The sequence below is a fragment of the Electrona antarctica genome (assembly GCF_951216825.1).
Source record: "Electrona antarctica genome assembly, chromosome: 5".
Taxonomy (NCBI): domain Eukaryota; kingdom Metazoa; phylum Chordata; class Actinopteri; order Myctophiformes; family Myctophidae; genus Electrona; species Electrona antarctica.
The window spans coordinates 559407-573361 of record NC_136810.1 but is presented as its reverse complement, the minus strand read 5'-3'; the positions used below and the strand labels follow the sequence as shown (position 1 = coordinate 573361).

General features: G+C 51.1%; 1 protein-coding gene across 1 annotated transcript in view; it reads right to left on the bottom strand.

The window, feature by feature from the left end:
* lrrk2 (leucine-rich repeat kinase 2) overlaps positions 1–13955 on the bottom strand; it is a 190341-nt gene that overhangs the window by 97864 nt on the left and 78522 nt on the right. Inside the window, exons 11-13 of the mRNA XM_079502485.1 lie at positions 9880–9986; positions 6128–6257; positions 1640–1764 (exon numbers count right to left, since the gene is read on the bottom strand). Of these exons, the coding sequence (XP_079358611.1) occupies positions 1640–1764; positions 6128–6257; positions 9880–9986 (362 nt within the window). The remainder of the gene's footprint in view (positions 1–1639; positions 1765–6127; positions 6258–9879; positions 9987–13955) is intronic.

Sequence of the window (13955 nt, the reverse complement as noted above, 5' to 3'; positions counted from 1 at the left end):
CGGAAATCACACAAGTGTTCATGATTTGCAGCATTTTGTTTGAAACCGAGCACTCCTGCGAACTTTGGAAGCCAATCTTAGCCAATCAGGATGAAGTCTGAGAAATCTGAAACACCCGTTTCGTTGAATGGCTCTAGAGAGACTGTGTACCAATTTGCGTGATGTTTGGACAAAATCTGTAGGACTTTGGAAGCCAATCTTAGCCAATCAGGATGAAGTCTGAGAAATCTGAAACACCCGTTTCGTTGAATGGCTCTAGAGAGACTGTGTACCAATTTGCGTGATGTTTGGACAAAATCTGTAGGTGTACTGTCCAAAAACTTGTTTTGCACAAAGCGGCCTCCTGGTGGAGGTATAACAGGCCGTTCTGGAAACTTTGGGGCAGAGGTTCATCGTTGGCATCCAGGGAGTGTGTGTGCAAAATTTGGCATCGACAGGGTTACCGGTGCCGGAGATTAGCTGGTCACAGACGGACGGACAGACACACGGACGGACGGACGGAGTGCAAAACATACTCTCTCCCCATGCCTTCGGCCTGGTGGAGACAAAGATGTGAGGGGTTCTGAACCCAACAAACCAATTAAAAAATATTAGCAGCCAAATGTTGTCCAACTAGTCCACTGTCAGATCTAGGTCTTTGTAGAGTCTAGGTCTTTTTTATTCCCATAGCTGCTCCTCTCCATATAAATGATGAGATTAGTTTATCTAATTTGAAGAAAAAAGGTAATGACGAAAAATGTAAAACCATGGAACAGATTTAAAACCATGGAACAGATTTAAAACCATGGAACAGATTTAAAACCATGGAACAGATTTAAAACCATGGAACAGATTTAAAACCATGGAACAGATTTAAAACCATGGAACAGATTTAAAACCATGGAACAGATTTAAAACCATGGAACAGATTTAAAACCAAAGAACAGGTAGACTTACATGTATTTGTATGAAGTTTACTCTCCCTGCCAAGGATATATCCATAATGGGCCATCTATTTAAGTACTACTTTATTTTTGTAAGTGTGCATGCGCACGCACATACAAATCTAATTTAACCAAATCTAATTTAAGTGTTTATGCAGGATATCCTTAGTCTGCAGAAGGCTTATTCTGCATATAGTTCTAATTGTTGGTGATTCGGACGCACTGAAACGATCTCATTACATTACATTTTAGAGCAGGGTGGGTGGAGATGGTATCACTTTGACATCACCCCCTCTGTTGCGTGACGCACGCGTACACACACACACACACACACACACACACACACACACACACACCCCCCCCCCCCCCCCTACCTGGGCAGAGGAAGGTGAGGCTGGCCTGCAGGGCCTCCGTCTGCAGCTCAGACCTACCTGGGCAGAGGAAGGTGAGGCTGGCCTGCAGGGCCTCCGTCTGCAGCTCAGACCTACCTGGGCAGAGGAAGGTGAGGCTGGCCTGCAGGGCCTCCGTCTGCAGCTCAGACCTACCTGGGCAGAGGAAGGTGAGGCTGGCCTGCAGGGCCTCCGTCTGCAGCTCAGACCTACCTGGGCAGAGGAAGGTGAGGCTGGCCTGCAGGGCCTCCGTCTGCAGCTCAGACCTACCTGGGCAGAGAAAGGTGAGGCTGGCCTGCAGGGCCTCCGTCTGCAGCTCAGACCTACCTGGGCAGAGGAAGGTGAGGCTGGCCTGCAGGGCCTCCGTCTGCAGCTCGGGTTCAAAGTTGTGTGTCTTCATGGCTTTGAGGATCTGCCCCATGGCCATGTTCAGCTCATCCAGAGTGGCCGTCCTGCAGAAGAAGACGACGACACACAGGAACACGTTTTCCTCCAACGCACTGCTTTTCAACCCCTTTCATATCAAGGCCCATTTGAGCCACGGACCACCGTTTGATGACATTTAGCTTCTCAGACCCATTTGAGCCACGGACCACCATTTGATGACATTTAGCTTCTCAGACCCATTTGAGCCACGGACCACCATTTGATGACATTTAGCCTCTCAGACCCATTTGAGCCACGGACCACCGTTTGATGACATTTAGCTTCTCAGACCCATTTGAGCCACGGACCACCGTTTGATGACATTTAGCCTCTCAGACCCATTTGAGCCACGGACCACCGTTTGATGACATTTAGCCTCTCAGACCCATTTGAGCCACGGACCACCGTTTGATGACATTTAGCCTCTCAGACCCATCTGAGCCACGGACCACCATGTGATGACATTTAGCCTCTCAGACCCATCTGAGCCACGGACCACCATGTGATGACATTTAGCCCCTCAGACCCATCTGATCCACGGACCACCGTTTGATGACATTTAGCCTCTCAGACCCATTTGAGCCACGGACCACCATTTGATGACATTTAGCCTCTCAGACCCATTTGAGCCACGGACCACCATTTGATGACATTTAGCCTCTCAGACCCATTTGAGCCACGGACCACCGTTTGATGACATTTAGCCTCTCAGACCCATCTGAGCCACGGACCACCGTTTGATGACATTTAGCCTCTAAGACCCATCTGAGCCACGGACCACCATTCGATTTAGCCTGCCCTCTCAGACCCAAAACTAAAGAATATGTCCGCAATTCCATGCTGTCAAAGTCAAAGTCAAAGTTGTTCTCCGCATTTGACCCATTACATCTCTTGGAGCGGTGAGCCACAGCCGTGCGCCGCACTCAGGAATCATTAGTTGATTTGACCCCCCAATACGGCGGGCCCCGGTGTTACTGGGTGGGCCCCCATGTTACTGGGTGGGCCTCCATGTTACTGGGTGGGACCCGGTGTTACTGGGTGGGCCCCCATGTTACTGGGTGGGCCTCCATGTTACTGGGTGGGACGCGGTGTTACTGGGTGGGCCTCGGTCTCACGTGCCCTGGGTGGGCCTCCATGTTACTGGGTGGGACCCGGTGTTACTGGGTGGGCCCCCATGTTACTGGGTGGGCCCCCATGTTACTGGGTGGGCCTCATGTTACAGGGTGGGCCTCAAGCTACTGGGTGGGCCCCCATGTTACTGGGTGGGCCTCATGTTACTGGGTGGGCATCATGTTACTGGGTGGGCCCCCATGTTACTGGGTGGGCCTCATGTTACTGGGTGGGTCTCATGTTACTGGGTGGGCCTCATGTTACTGGGTGGGCCCCCATGTTACTGGGTGGGCCCCCATGTTACTGGGTGGGCCCCCATGTTACTGGGTGGGCCTCATGTTACTGGGTTGGCCTCATGTTACTGGGTGGGCCTCATGTTACTGGGTGGGCCCCCATGTTACTGGGTGGGCATCATGTTACTGGGTGGGCATCATGTTACTGGGTGGGCCCCCATGTTACTGGGTGGGCATCATGTTACTGGGTGGGCCCCCATGTTACTGGGTGGGCCCCCATGTTACTGGGTGGGCATCATGTTACTGGGTGGGCCCCCATGTTACTGGGTGGGCCTCATGTTACTGGGTGGGCATCATGTTACTGGGTGGGCCCCCATGTTACTGGGTGGGCCCCCATGTTACTGGGTGGGCCTCATGTTACTGGGTTGGCATCATGTTACTGGGTGGGCCCCCATGTTACTGGGTGGGCCCCCATGTTACTGGGTGGGCATCATGTTACTGGGTGGGCCCCCATGTTACTGGGTGGGCCCCCATGTTACTGGGTGGGCCTCATGTTACTGGGTTGGCATCATGTTACTGGGTGGGGCCCCATGTTACTGGGTGGGCATCATGTTACTGGGTGGGCCCCCATGTTACTGGGTGGGCCTCATGTTACTGGGTGGGCCTCATGTTACTGGGTGGGCCCCATGTTACTGGGTGGGCCTCATGTTACTGGGTGGGCCTCATGTTACTGGGTGGGCCTCATGTTACTGGGTGGGCCTCATGTTACTGGGTGGGCCTCATGTTACTGGGTGGGCCTCATGTTACTGGGTGGGCCTCATGTTACTGGGTGGGCCGGGTGGGCCTCATGTTACTGGGTGGGCCTCATGTTACTGGGTGGGCCTCATGTTACTGGGTGGGCCTCATGTTACTGGGTGGGCCTCATGTTACTGGGTGGGCCTCATGTTACTGGGTGGGCCCCCATGTTACTGGGTGGGCCTCATGTTACTGGGTGGGCCCCCATGTTACTGGGTGGGCCTCATGTTACTGGGTGGGCCTCATGTTACTGGGTGGGCCCCCATGTTACTGGGTGGGCCTCATGTTACTGGGTGGACCCCCATGTTACTGGGTGGGCCTCATGTTACTGGGTGGGCCTCATGTTACTGGGTGGGCCTCATGTTACTGGGTGGGTATCATGCTACTGGGTGGGCATCATGCTACTGGGTGGGCCCCCATGTTACTGGGTGGGCCCCCATGTTACTGGGTGGGCCTCATGTTACTGGGTGGGCCTTATGTTACTGGGTGGGCCTCATGTTACTGGGTGGGCCTCATGTTACTGGTTGGGCCTCATGTTACTGGGTGGGCCTCATGTTACTGGTTGGGCATCATGCTACTGGGTGGGCCCCCATGTTACTGGGTGGGCCTCATGTTACTGGGTGGGCCTCATGTTACTGGGTGGGCCCCCATGTTACTGGGTGGGCCTCATGTTACTGGGTGGGCCTCATGTTACTGGGTGGGCATCATGTTACTGGGTGGGCCCCCATGTTACTGGGTGGGCATCATGTTACTGGGTGGGCCCCCATGTTACTGGGTGGGCCCCCATGTTACTGGGTGGGCCCCCATGTTACTGGGTGGGCCTCATGTTACTGGGTGGGCCTTATGTTACTGGGTGGGCCTCATGTTACTGGGTGGGCATCATGTTACTGGGTGGGCCCCCATGTTACTGGGTGGGCCTCATGTTACTGGGTGGGGCCCCATGTTACTGGGTGGGCATCATGTTACTGGGTGGGCCTCATGTTACTGGGTGGGCCCCCATGTCACTGGGTGGGCCCCCATGTTACTGGGTGGGCCCCCATGTTACTGGGTGGGCCTCATGTTACTGGGTTGGCATCATGTTACTGGGTGGGGCCCCATGTTACTGGGTGGGCATCATGTTACTGGGTGGGCCCCCATGTTACTGGGTGGGCCTCATGTTACTGGGTGGGCCCCCATGTTACTGGGTGGGCCTCATGTTACTGGGTGGGCCTCATGTTACTGGGTGGGCCTCATGTTACTGGGTGGGCCCCATGTTACTGGGTGGGCCTCATGTTACTGGGTGGGCCTCATGTTACTGGGTGGGCCCCCATGTTACTGGGTGGGCCCCCATGTTACTGGGTGGGCCTCATGTTACTGGGTGGGCCTTATGTTACTGGGTGGGCCTCATGTTACTGGTTGGGCCTCATGTTACTGGGTGGGCCTCATGTTACTGGGTGGGCCTCATGTTACTGGGTGGGCATCATGTTACTGGGTGGGCCTCATGTTACTGGGTGGGCCCCCATGTTACTGGGTGGGCCTCATGTTACTGGGTGGACCCCCATGTTACTGGGTGGGCCTCATGTTACTGGGTGGGCCTCATGTTACTGGGTGGGCCTCATGTTACTGGGTGGGCATCATGTTACTGGGTGGGCCTCATGTTACTGGGTGGGCCTCATGTTACTGGGTGGGCCTCATGTTACTGGGTGGGCCCCCATGTTACTGGGTGGGCCTCATGTTACTGGGTGGACCCCCATGTTACTGGGTGGGCCTCATGTTACTGGGTGGGCCTCATGTTACTGGGTGGGCCTCATGTTACTGGGTGGGCATCATGTTACTGGGTGGGTATCATGATACTGGGTGGGCATCATGCTACTGGGTGGGCCCCCATGTTACTGGGTGGGCCCCCATGTTACTGGGTGGGCCTCATGTTACTGGGTGGGCCTTATGTTACTGGGTGGGCCTCATGTTACTGGTTGGGCCTCATGTTACTGGGTGGGCCTCAGTCTCACCTGCCCTGGATGGGCCTCATGTTACTGGGTGGGCCTCATGTTACTGGGTGGGCCTCGGTCTCACCTGCCCTGGGTGGGCCTCATGTTACTGGGTGGGCCTCGGTCTCACCTGCCCTGGGTGGGCCTCATGTTACTGGGTGGGCCTCATGTTACTGGGTGGGCCTCGGTCTCACCTGCCCTGGGTGGGCCTCATGTTACTGGGTGGGCCTCGGTCTCACCTGCCCTGGGTGGGCCTCATGTTACTGGGTGGGCCTCGGTCTCACCTGCCCTGGAACAGCAGATGGAGCAGTCTGCAGGCGCTGGTAGAAACCTCCAGGGAGGAGGCGTGTCTCTTCATCATCTCTACCAGGTTCACATGGAGCCCGTTGGACAGCAGCAGGGAACGCATCTTACCTGGAATGACATGTTAACCTATCAGTTTACCTGAAATAACATGTTAATCTATCAGTTTACCTGAAATAACATGTTAATCTATCAGTTTACCTGAAATAACATGTTAATCTATCAGTTTACCTGAAATAACATGTTAATCTATCAGTTTACCTGAAATAACATGAATAACGTGATGACCAAACTGGGAACCCACAGGTCACGTGATGACCAAACTGGGAACCCACAGGTCACGTGATGACCAAACTGGGAACCCACAGGTCACGTGATGACCAAACTGGGAACCCACAGGTCACGTGATGACCAAACTGGGAACCCACAGGTCACGTGATGACCAAACTGGGAACCCACAGGTCACGTGATGACCAAACTGGGAACCCACAGGTCACGTGATGACCAAACTGGGAACCCACAGGTCACGTGATGACCAAACTGGGAACCCACAGGTCACGTGATGACCAAACTGGGAACCCACAGGTCACGTGATGACCAAACTGGGAACCCACAGGTCACGTGATGACCAAACTGGGAACCCACAGGTCACGTGATGACCAAACTGGGAACCCACAGGTCACGTGATGACCAAACTGGGAACCCACAGGTCACGTGATGACCAAACTGGGAACCCACAGGTCACGTGATGACCAAACTGGGAACCCACAGGTCACGTGATGACCAAACTGGGAACCCACAGGTCACGTGATGACCAAACTGGGAACCCACAGGTCACGTGATGACCAAACTGGGAACCCACAGGTCACGTGATGACCAAACTGGGAACCCACAGGTCACGTGATGACCAAACTGGGAACCCACAGGTCACGTGATGACCAAACTGGGAACCCACAGGTCACGTGATGACCAAACTGGGAACCCACAGGTCACGTGATGACCAAACTGGGAACCCACAGGTCACGTGATGACCAAACTGGGAACCCACAGGTCACGTGATGACCAAACTGGGAACCCACAGGTCACGTGATGACCAAACTGGGAACCCACAGGTCACGTGATGACCAAACTGGGAACCCACAGGTCACGTGATGACCAAACTGGGAACCCACAGGTCACGTGATGACCAAACTGGGAACCCACAGGTCACGTGATGACCAAACTGGGAACCCACAGGTCACGTGATGACCAAACTGGGAACCCACAGGTCACGTGATGACCAAACTGGGAACCCACAGGTCACGTGATGACCAAACTGGGAACCCACAGGTCACGTGATGACCAAACTGGGAACCCACAGGTCACGTGATGACCAAACTGGGAACCCACAGGTCACGTGATGACCAAACTGGGAACCCACAGGTCACGTGATGACCAAACTGGGAACCCACAGGTCACGTGATGACCAAACTGGGAACCCACAGGTCACGTGATGACCAAACTGGGAACCCACAGGTCACGTGATGACCAAACTGGGAACCCACAGGTCACGTGATGACCAAACTGGGAACCCACAGGTCACGTGATGACCAAACTGGGAACCCACAGGTCACGTGATGACCAAACTGGGAACCCACAGGTCACGTGATGACCAAACTGGGAACCCACAGGTCACGTGATGACCAAACTGGGAACCCACAGGTCACGTGATGACCAAACTGGGAACCCACAGGTCACGTGATGACCAAACTGGGAACCCACAGGTCACGTGATGACCAAACTGGGAACCCACAGGTCACGTGATGACCAAACTGGGAACCCACAGGTCACGTGATGACCAAACTGGGAACCCACAGGTCACGTGATGACCAAACTGGGAACCCACAGGTCACGTGATGACCAAACTGGGAACCCACAGGTCACGTGATGACCAAACTGGGAACCCACAGGTCACGTGATGACCAAACTGGGAACCCACAGGTCACGTGATGACCAAACTGGGAACCCACAGGTCACGTGATGACCAAACTGGGAACCCACAGGTCACGTGATGACCAAACTGGGAACCCACAGGTCACGTGATGACCAAACTGGGAACCCACAGGTCACGTGATGACCAAACTGGGAACCCACAGGTCACGTGATGACCAAACTGGGAACCCACAGGTCACGTGATGACCAAACTGGGAACCCACAGGTCACGTGATGACCAAACTGGGAACCCACAGGTCACGTGATGACCAAACTGGGAACCCACAGGTCACGTGATGACCAAACTGGGAACCCACAGGTCACGTGATGACCAAACTGGGAACCCACAGGTCACGTGATGACCAAACTGGGAACCCACAGGTCACGTGATGACCAAACTGGGAACCCACAGGTCACGTGATGACCAAACTGGGAACCCACAGGTCACGTGATGACCAAACTGGGAACCCACAGGTCACGTGATGACCAAACTGGGAACCCACAGGTCACGTGATGACCAAACTGGGAACCCACAGGTCACGTGATGACCAAACTGGGAACCCACAGGTCACGTGATGACCAAACTGGGAACCCACAGGTCACGTGATGACCAAACTGGGAACCCACAGGTCACGTGATGACCAAACTGGGAACCCACAGGTCACGTGATGACCAAACTGGGAACCCACAGGTCACGTGATGACCAAACTGGGAACCCACAGGTCACGTGATGACCAAACTGGGAACCCACAGGTCACGTGATGACCAAACTGGGAACCCACAGGTCACGTGATGACCAAACTGGGAACCCACAGGTCACGTGATGACCAAACTGGGAACCCACAGGTCACGTGATGACCAAACTGGGAACCCACAGGTCACGTGATGACCAAACTGGGAACACATCGGCAAAACAAATAAACCTCTGCTGTTTGTTCCCTTTGAATTTGCCTCTGGGGGCGTGGCCTCAATATGATGTGTATAACAGGATGTTGGCCCGTATGGGCCGCCATCAGCCCTCCACTTCCTGTGGTGCGCCTGTGTTTTCATTCCCACTACACACCATCAACAGTGTATACACATTCTGAATGGCCCTGCTGACAGATTCAGTAGCGCAGCTCATAATCTGTTCTTGAGAGATTACGTGATGACAGGCTACGACAAAAAATACAAAAGATGTCTTTACTTTGACTGCAAACAATCTAAAAAAAAGAATACCAGGGTTGAAATCAAACCTATGAGCAGGGAGGGCTCCGGTGACGAATATAGACTGTACCCATGGATTAAAGCTAAATTAAACCCCACGACTGAAAAATATCTATCTATCTATCTATCTATCTACCCACTATCTATCTATCTATCTATCTATCTATCTTGCTCTCTCTCTACAAGCTTACAACACGTTGTTGCGCAAATAGACTATTTTTGGTGCAGGACACATCCTTTGGGGGGTGCATACTTAGTTATTAGTCATTGGTTAGACATGGGTTAAGGTTAGGTTTAGGTGTGCTGCCCCGTGGGAGGTTAGGGTGAGGGTTTGAGATAGGTTGTAGGACTAATTACTGGTCTAACCAATGACTAGTCTAAACCAAAAACTGTCTCAACTATGTACTGCACCCATAATTTGGGAGAACTTGAATCCATGTGTACCCCATCATTGTGTTTATTGGTGTTTCCCTCCACTAGCTCACACACAATATACATCCATGTGACATTCACAGGGGTCAATACATCCATGCCCAGTAAAGTGTGTGTTTCTCACGGTTGTGTGTGATGAGCGTGCACAAGGCGCTGGACGCAGCGCTGAACACTCTGGGAGACGAGGAGTGGAGCAGCATGGAGGCCATCAGCTGCCTGTGGACGGGAGCTCTGAGAACACAGAGCACGCACACACGCACACGCACACACACACACGCGCACACGCACACGCATACACGCACACGCACACGCGCACACACACACACACACACACACACACACACACACACACAGAGCACTCAGTAAACTAAAACTCAATTATGACGCCCTCACGGCTCTATTAAGCACAAAACAAAAATCAAAGGCAACAAAGTAGCAATAAGCTCCCTTAACCCATTTTGGGCGGGAACCCCTTTTGGTGTTTTAAAGCATTATGTTATGCTTTAGCTATTGGAAAATAGCAGATGTACAAGATCATACGAGCTTGTACATCTGCTATTTTTGAAAAATCGTGAAAATGTGGCGCAAATCTTTGAATATATATTCTTTCAGAATGAAAATTTGTAACTCAAATCTTTGCTTCTGGGAGGGGGGTCCCTGGAACAACATATTTTCAGATGGGGGTCCAGCAGCCAAATACAGATCATTCTGGGGGTCCTTGACGTGAAAAAGGTTGAGCACCACTCTGACATAGAAACATTTTTCCGAAAACTTTTAGGATTTAGAAGCCTTTTTTTATCGGTCTCAGGCCTAAATGAGTTAAGTGTCTTTACACATTGTTGTTATTTAGCCAACCCAATGAGTGGTTTCCTCATCGGATGCTGCATTAAACCACTTAATGAGTGGTTTCCTCATCGGATGGCCTGCATTAAACCACTTAATGAGTGGTTTCCTCATCGGATGCCTGCATTAAACCACTTAATGAGTGGTTCCCTCATCGGATGGCCTGCATTAAACCACTTAATGAGTGGTTCCCTCATCGGATGGCCTGCATTAAACCACTTAATGAGTGGTTCCCTCATCGGATGGCCTGCATTAAACCACTTAATGAGTGGTTTCCTCATCGGACGCCTGCATTAAACCACTTAATGAGTGGTTTCCTCATCGGATGGCCTGCATTAAACCACTTAATGAGTGGTTCCCTCATCGGATGCCTGCATTAAACCACTTAATGAGTGGTTTCCTCATCGGATGGCCTGCATTAAACCACTTAATGAGTGGTTTCCTCATCGGATGCCTGCATTAAACCACTTAATGAGTGGTTTCCTCATCGGATGCCTGCATTAAACCACTTAATGAGTGGTTTCCTCATCGGATGGCCTGCATTAAACCACTTAATGAGTGGTTTCCTCATCGGATGCCTGCATTAAACCACTTAATGAGTGGTTTCCTCATCGGATGGCCTGCATTAAACCACTTAATGAGTGGTTTCCTCATCGGATGCCTGCATTAAACCACTTAATGAGTGGTTTCCTCATCGGATGGCCTGCATTAAACCACTTAATGAGTGGTTTCCTCATCGGATGGCCTGCATTAAACCACTTAATGAGTGGTTTCCTCATCGGATGCCTGCATTAAACCACTTAATGAGTGGTTTCCTCATCGGATGGCCTGCATTAAACCACTTAATGAGTGGTTTCCTCATCGGATGGCCTGCATTAAACCACTTAATGAGTGGTTTCCTCATCGGATGGCCTGCATTAAACCACTTAATGAGTGGTTTCCTCATCGGAGGCCTGCATTAAACCACTTAATGAGTGGTTTCCTCATCGGACGCCTGCATTAAACCACTTAATGAGTGGTTTCCTCATCGGATGGCCTGCATTAAACCACTTAATGAGTGGTTCCCTCATCGGATGCCTGCATTAAACCACTTAATGAGTGGTTTCCTCATCGGATGGCCTGCATTAAACCACTTAATGAGTGGTTTCCTCATCGGATGCCTGCATTAAACCACTTAATGAGTGGTTTCCTCATCGGATGCCTGCATTAAACCACTTAATGAGTGGTTTCCTCATCGGATGGCCTGCATTAAACCACTTAATGAGTGGTTTCCTCATCGGATGCCTGCATTAAACCACTTAATGAGTGGTTTCCTCATCGGATGGCCTGCATTAAACCACTTAATGAGTGGTTTCCTCATCGGATGCCTGCATTAAACCACTTAATGAGTGGTTTCCTCATCGGATGGCCTGCATTAAACCACTTAATGAGTGGTTTCCTCATCGGATGGCCTGCATTAAACCACTTAATGAGTGGTTTCCTCATCGGACGCCTGCATTAAACCACTTAATGAGTGGTTTCCTCATCGGATGCTGCATTAAACCACTTAATGAGTGGTTTCCTCATCGGAGGCCTGCATTAAACCACTTAATGAGTGGTTTCCTCATCGGACGCCTGCATTAAACCACTTAATGAGTGGTTTCCTCATCGGATGCTGCATTAAACCACTTAATGAGTGGTTTCCTCATCGGAGGCCTGCATTAAACCACTTAATGAGTGGTTTCCTCATCGGATGCTGCATTAAACCACTTAATGAGTGGTTTCCTCATCGGACGCCTGCATTAAACCACTTAATGAGTGGTTTCCTCATCAGACGCCTGCATTAAACCACTTAATGAGTGGTTTCCTCATCGGAGGCCTGCATTAAACCACTTAATGAGTGGTTTCCTCATCGGATGCCTGCATTAAACCACTTAATGAGTGGTTTCCTCATCGGACGCCTGCATTAAACCACTTAATGAGTGGTTTCCTCATCGGACGCCTGCATTAAACCACTTAATGAGTGGTTCCCTCATCGGATGCCTGCATTAAACCACTTAATGAGTGGTTTCCTCATCGGATGGCCTGCATTAAACCACTTAATGAGTGGTTTCCTCATCGGATGCCTGCATTAAACCACTTAATGAGTGGTTCCCTCATCGGATGCCTGCATTAAACCACTTAATGAGTGGTTTCCTCATCGGATGCCTGCATTAAACCACTTAATGAGTGGTTTCCTCATCGGATGCCTGCATTAAACCACTTAATGAGTGGTTTCCTCATCGGATGCCTGCATTAAACCACTTAATGAGTGGTTTCCTCATCGGACGCCTGCATTAAACCACTTAATGAGTGGTTTCCTCATCGGATGCCTGCATTAAACCACTTAATGAGTGGTTTCCTCATCGGACGCCTGCATTAAACCACTTAATGAGTGGTTTCCTCATCGGATGGCCTGCATTAAACCACTTAATGAGTGGTTTCCTCATCGGATGGCCTGCATTAAACCACTTAATGAGTGGTTTCCTCATCGGATGCCTGCATTAAACCACTTAATGAGTGGTTTCCTCATCGGATGGCCTGCATTAAACCACTTAATGAGTGGTTTCCTCATCGGATGCCTGCATTAAACCACTTAATGAGTGGTTTCCTCATCGGATGGCCTGCATTAAACCACTTAATGAGTGGTTTCCTCATCGATGCCTGCATTAAACCACTTAATGAGTGGTTTCCTCATCGGACGCCTGCATTAAACCACTTAATGAGTGGTTTCCTCATCGGACGCCTGCATTAAACCACTTAATGAGTGGTTTCCTCATCGGATGCCTGCATTAAACCACTTAATGAGTGGTTTCCTCATCGGATGGCCTGCATTAAACCACTTAATGAGTGGTTTCCTCATCGGATGCCTGCATTAAACCACTTAATGAGTGGTTTCCTCATCGGATGGCCTGCATTAAACCACTTAATGAGTGGTTTCCTCATCGGATGGCCTGCATTAAACCACTTAATGAGTGGTTTCCTCATCGGATGGCCTGCATTAAACCACTTAATGAGTGGTTTCCTCATCGGATGGCCTGCATTAAACCACTTAATGAGTGGTTTCCTCATCAGATGCCTGCATTAAACCACTTAATGAGTGGTTTCCTCATCGGATGCCTGCATTAAACCACTTAATGAGTGGTTTCCTCATCGGATGCCTGCATTAAACCACTTAATGAGTGGTTTCCTCATCGGATGCCTGCATTAAACCACTTAATGAGTGGTTTCCTCATCGGATGCCTGCATTAAACCACTTAATGAGTGGTTTCCTCATCGGATGGCCTGCATTAAACCACTTAATGAGTGGTTTCCTCATCGGACGCCTGCATTAAACCA